The sequence below is a fragment of the Cyprinus carpio genome, chromosome A7 (assembly GCF_018340385.1).
Source record: "Cyprinus carpio isolate SPL01 chromosome A7, ASM1834038v1, whole genome shotgun sequence".
NCBI classification, from domain to species: domain Eukaryota; kingdom Metazoa; phylum Chordata; class Actinopteri; order Cypriniformes; family Cyprinidae; genus Cyprinus; species Cyprinus carpio.
Window position 1 is genome coordinate 12,857,976 of NC_056578.1, and position 6,151 is coordinate 12,864,126.

The 6,151-nt window shown below is 40.5% G+C and overlaps 2 protein-coding genes across 2 annotated transcripts in view; both read left to right on the forward strand.

The window, feature by feature from the left end:
- Positions 1-2,165: 2,165 nt before the first annotated feature.
- Positions 2,166-4,124, forward strand: LOC122145595 (rho GTPase-activating protein 40-like; the record flags this gene model as incomplete). The annotated part of the gene is made up of 3 exons (XM_042759731.1): positions 2,166-2,372; positions 3,111-3,189; positions 3,874-4,124. Coding segments are annotated over 3 exons (474 nt in total), but the record flags the coding sequence as incomplete, so codon positions are not given.
- A 1,104-nt stretch (positions 4,125-5,228) lies between these two features.
- LOC109063064 (rho GTPase-activating protein 40-like) overlaps positions 5,229-6,151 on the forward strand; it is a 9,300-nt gene continuing 8,377 nt past the window's right edge. The window contains exons 1-4 of the mRNA XM_042761356.1: positions 5,229-5,240; positions 5,307-5,400; positions 5,486-5,577; positions 5,805-5,882. Coding sequence (XP_042617290.1) covers positions 5,229-5,240; positions 5,307-5,400; positions 5,486-5,577; positions 5,805-5,882 — 276 coding nt within the window. The remainder of the gene's footprint in view (positions 5,241-5,306; positions 5,401-5,485; positions 5,578-5,804; positions 5,883-6,151) is intronic.

The following is a 6,151-nucleotide window of genomic DNA, read 5'->3' on the forward strand; positions in this document are numbered from 1 at the left end:
AAAGAAATGAACGGCGGTCCGTTTGGCCAGTTACCTGTAAAAACTGGACCAGGAAGTAGTTTGAGTTTTATTTGTCTCATTTACATGCTTGAGAGTCCTGGGGCCAGTCGTTCAGAAAGTTTAATCTGGATCAGGATGATCTGGATTTGGAGAGCTCATGTTTTGCGATCCAGGATTTTATTTTTGTGTCGGTTTTTCAAAGCAAGATTGGATTGGATCACTCTGATCCAGATACACACTTTTCAGATTTCCAAATCTGGATTAGTGCTCTACGGAGCCCCTTAAGGGACATGGTGATGGGGAAAAAACAAACAGAAAAGCCAATGTTTTTGATTCTAGTTTTGCTTTGCATTTACACAAATAACTACTTCTGACTGCTCCGTCTCTGATGATTGCTCCAGTGTCGTTTACAATCAGTGATTAAAAAAACTTTTAATTAAATATAATATTTTGGTTTGATATTGACAGCTGTTTGTGGATTTGGGGATGAATTACATGTTATAAATGTTGTATATTTTGGACCACTTTTAAAGTTTTATTACATTTTTGTTCCTGAGATCCACGCTTCTGCTGTGATCAGAATAATCCAGTTTTTTGGGGATCAAAAGTATCCCAATATAACTAAAACAGTTTTGAACAACACAAACTGAGGATTCAATCCAGATCAGAACCAAGATTGGATTTTGTGATCTAAAGGTCTTTGCACAATCCAAAATTCTCGTCTGAAATTGTCGCACGTTAACCTCACGTTGTGTCAATCACGTTTACACACTGCCTCCGAAACTTTTGATCGTCATAAAAAACAGATCAGGTTCGATTTTCTGCATTTTCCTTTCTGTAGAAACCATTTTTATAGGAAAGGATGACGAATACGGAAAAAAAAATCAGTGGACTCAGTGTGCAAGGACCTTAATTTGCATTCAGAATCCTTTTTTCTTTTGAACAACCCATATTCAGGATTTGATCCAAACCGATGGCCAAAATCCCTTCAGATTACTTTTGAAAAACTGGCCCCTGATGCTCAACCTTTGTCCAGTACGAACCTCCAGACTGATGCTTCTTTGTCCCCATCTTCCTCTTCCTGTGTGTTACAGGGACTGCAGCCTCACCGCGATGAATGTTGAGTCCTGGACGGACTCACCTGACCTCCCGACCCCGCAGCAGCACGACAGATTGTGCCTGGAGTCCTTCTGGAGCGAAGTGGAGACTATCCGGAGCGACTCGGAGCCGGACAGCAGCAGACGAGATTCCCGACAGTCTGAAGGTGCGGCCGAGACTAGGCCTGTGCAATTAATCAAAATACAGTTTCAATTTGGATTTCGGCCTCCAAATCAGTAAAATCATGTAACGTAGGTGCTTGATTTATTATAGTAGATTAGATTTATTCATGTTTTTAAAAGCGTGAAAAAGACCTTGCACTGTTCCTCAGGAGGATTTCGTGTGTATGTGCTCAGAGACGGAACAGAACACGTACTGTAAAGTCAACTTATAGCTGAAGGTGCGCTCCTAAATGGTCAGATACACACAAAAATGTGTCAAAATGCAGTGCTGCTTAGTAATTTTTCACATAAACCCTAGACGCTTATGTAATAAATGGACATAAAACAGTTGAGAATGAAAATACATGTGTAACAGTAAATTGGATCTGTGTGGCTCTTAAAGTGACAGCAGCCTAATATTCCTGCTGCTAACTGTGTGCTTAATATTAATCAAACTACAAAAGACAAAGACAAAATCACTCACTGATCTCGACTGAAGGACTTTTCTAGCTTCAACAAGAAACAAAGAAGGTTTCATTCTTACGGTGAAGACTATGCTGTTTTATTTTACTTATTCAATTTCTGTAGTAGGCTGTTAACTGAATACTTAAAAAAAACTTAAAGCACAGTTTTTCATTTTTATCTTTTTATTCTATTGTATTTGTCCTTTGCATTATTATTTTGTCAGTTGAATTGTTTTCAGTAATTTTGAGGACTTTTGTTTTTGTTTGTTACTTATATTAGTTACCCTAGTACTCTGCTGTGGTATCGAGAATTGTGAAATTTTGCTGGTCTCTAAAATGTAGATGTCATAGCAACCTTATTAACATAAAATATGTATCTATTATATATGACTATCTTTAAATAAGTCATTCATATTTGTTTTTGTTAGTCGGAGGGCGGGAGGGGGTCTGGCTGCAGGATGCTGGTTTGTCTCCGCTGGTAACAGGTGAAGAAGAGGACGTCGATAAAGCCGTTCTGTTGTCGACTCTCACTAAGACTCAAGCAGCGGCGGTTCAGAGACGCATCGACTCGTACACCTGCTCGCTGCGCAAGAGGAACAAAACACCAGCGCGACACGTCAGAGACGTCTTTGCGTCCCCCATTGCTCAGGTAACAGCACACCTGTGTGTGTGTTCATAATGATACTTGATTTTGGATCCACTAACACATTAAGGGGCCGTTCGCACAGAACACGTTTTTCCATTCCAAATTACGGTTTTCCATTGTATTTCTATGTAAGCGTGCTTGAGATGTATGCAAAAAACACCGTTCTGTTTTGCATCATCTGAGCCTTTATAACAGCTGTGATTTTCAAGATGCATTTGTATTTGAACAGGACTAAAATCATATTAATTGGAATGTCATAAGGAATCTGATTTTTCAGTGTTGTCTTCATTTTATTTTAACACATTTCCACATCAATAAAATGAGGTTTAGGGGCCGTTTATTTTCATTGCACTGAACCTGCATAATGCACATCCCACGTTTCTAAACACAAAAATGTGTTCTGTGTGAATGGTCACTGTTTTCAGTACTTTAATAAATAATAAAACTATAATCTGACCTCTTTAATAATTAAATGCACAGCTGACGTGTCAGATTTGCTGATCAACTAAAAGATTGTACGGTGTTTGAGTGTTTCTGGTTGTATAATGACAGAAGGACTTGTGTGCACAGCTGAACGTGCTCGTGCTCCACAGCACACAATACACACTCACGTCATGTCAGATCATATCAGCACATCTGAATAAAGCCTTGAGTTCTGTTCATCACACACAGAGATAACACATCTCTCCTGTGTGTGTGTGTGTGTGTGTGTGTGTGTCTAAATAATTGTTTTCTATTCAGTCAGCAGTTCCTGAGACACACAACAGCGAACCTGACACACACAGAAACATGGAGAGTGTGACAAAGACACAACGATCAGGTACAAACACACACTGTCTCTTTTCTATTGGCTGAGAAGCTATTAAGATTATCTACTGTGATAATAAGAACCCTGGTAACCAACCACTCCAGCTGTTTTGCAGAGACACTTTGATTATTTTTGAGGATCTCATTAGAAGGAAACCCAATGTAAGGTGTAATGTTGGCATGAAACACTATAGCAGTGGTTCCCAATCCTGGTCCTGGAGAACCCCCAACACTACACGTTTTGATGTCTCTTTTATCGGATACATCCTTTACTAGCTGATGAGTTAAATCAGGTGTGTTTGATTAGGGAGACATCTATAATGTACAGTGTTGGGGGTTCTGTACATTATAGATGGTTGTACTACAGCGTCGTGATCCTGACGGTTCATTATTCTGTTTATTATTCAGTGATATTATCAGCTGCAGATCTTCACCTGTCACATCTATTAATATAAGAGCATATGTGTGTTTAATAACATTCAAATGCTTCAGATTCGGAGAGATGAGCAGTGATTATACATGAACTCAGCGCTTGTGAATGCAGCACGTGCCCTTTGAACACGAGATGCAATTTCCTGCCTTTTCACATGGAAATCATATTCAAATAGATCAGATAGTGAACGCTTCCCGCTGTCAATGGAAGCAGCCGTTAACAGCGTGTGTGTGTGTGCTTGTGTGTGTGTGTGTGTGTGTGTAGCTGTCAGTGGTCAGGAGACTCAAGGGCTGCAGATGGATGAGATCTTTATCACAGACGTGGCATATTGTGAACAAGCGGCCATCTTACTGAAACAAGCCAAACTACCACAGAACAACAGCAGCCAGTGCAGGAGAGACGACGGAGCTCTGCCGGTGAGACTCACTGTTCACACCATAGCAACACACTAAAAACACCATAGCAACCGCATAACAACACACACTGTCCGCCTGTCTACAGTTACACACCATAGCAACACACTAAAAACACCATAGCAACTGCATAGCATCACACACTGTCCATCTGTCTACAGTTACACACCATAGCAACACACTAAAAAACACCATAGCAACCGCATAACAACACACACTGTCCATCTGTCTACAGTTACACACCATAGCAACACACTAAAAACACCATAGCAACCGCATAACAACACTCACTGTCCATCTGTCTACAGTTACACACCATAGCAACACACTAAAAAAACACCATAGCAACCGCATAACAACACCACACTGTCCGTCTGTCTACAGTTACACACCATAGTAACACACTAAAAACCCCATAGCAACCGCATAACAACACACACTGTCCGTCTGTCTACAGTTACACACCATAGCAACACACACTAAAAACACCATAGCAACCGCATAACAACACTCACTGTCCATCTGTCTACAGTTACACACCATAGCAACACACTAAAAACACCATAGCAACCGCATAACAACACACACTGTCCGTCTGTCTACAGTTACACACCATAAAAACACACTAAAAACACCATAGCAACCGCATAACAACACTCACTGTCTGCCTGTCTACAGTTACACACCATAGCAACACACTAAAAACACCATAGCAACTGCATAGCATCACTCACTGTCCGTCTGTCTACAGTTACACACCATAGTAACACACTAAAAACACCATAGCAACCGCATAACAACACACACTGTCCGTCTGTCTACAGTTACACACCATAAAAACACACTAAAAACACCATAGCAACCACATAACATCACTCACTGTCTGCCTGTCTACAGTTACACACCATAGCAACACACTAAAAACACCATAGCAACCGCATAACAGCACTCACTGTCTGCCTGTCTACAGTTACACACCATAAAAACACACTAAAAACACCATAGCAACCGCATAACATCACTCACTGTCTTCCTGTCTACAGTTACACACCATAGCAACACACTAAAAACACCACAGCAACCGCATAAAATCACACATTGTTTAATAAATAATAATAATGATAATAAAATCAAACCAGTGAACAGAGAGGTGCGTGTCAGCCGTCTCACCTCCTCCTTTTCCCGTTCCTGTCTCTCTCTGTCTGTATGTGGTGGTTTGTCTGTAGTGAGTGCTGGGTGTGAGTGGGGTGGTTGATGTTTCTTTGCAGGAAGTGAATGAGGTAGGTCCGTCAGCTGGCTCTGATTGACATGACGGCGCTGTGTGACCTGCTGGGGCTCGAGGTCAAACGACACAAAACCTGCAAACGGAAAATCCCTGGTGAGTTTCCTGTCACGTGACCACACTCATTCGGACCTGTGTGACCAATAATCAGAATCCTGTCGAATGTCTTCCTGTTTGTCAGAGAGCTGTTTGTTCGGCGTTCCTCTCGCCTCATTGGTGGAGAGCGATCAGAAGATCAAACCCAACACTCAGATCCCACTCTTCCTCCAAACAGTACGTCATGACATCATTTCCTTTTGCACCAATTTATTACATCCAAACTGTTATTCTAATACTACCTTAAATTCGGCATTAAATGTAAAGGTCACACTTCACTTAATAAAGCCTTCATATATAATGCATTATAAATGTAGTTTTAATGCATTAATTATACTTTGTAATGCTCCTTATAATGCATTGCATTATCTCATTAATAACTGTGTTTTTTTTTCTTTTTTCAGCTTCTGTCGTTCCTGGAGAAGAAGGGTCTCGATTCTGAAGGGATTCTGCGGGTTCCAGGGTCTCAGTCCAGGATCAAAGTAAAATAAAACATTATTATCAAACAAGTACTAAATAGTAGTACCATGGTATCTATTGAAGTACCTTCTGACACCACAAGGGCTGATTTCCAAAGACACATTTTTAAAGTTGAACTTATTTGATGTTTTTAGAAAATTGTTTCATGCACAAGACACCATAAAATGCAACAGTGAAACACGTCTCTCCAGCGCTTGTTTACATAGAAAAACAATGAAAAAAAGTAGCGCTGTGGAATGGAAAAACGTGTTCTGTGTGAATGCCTGCTCAC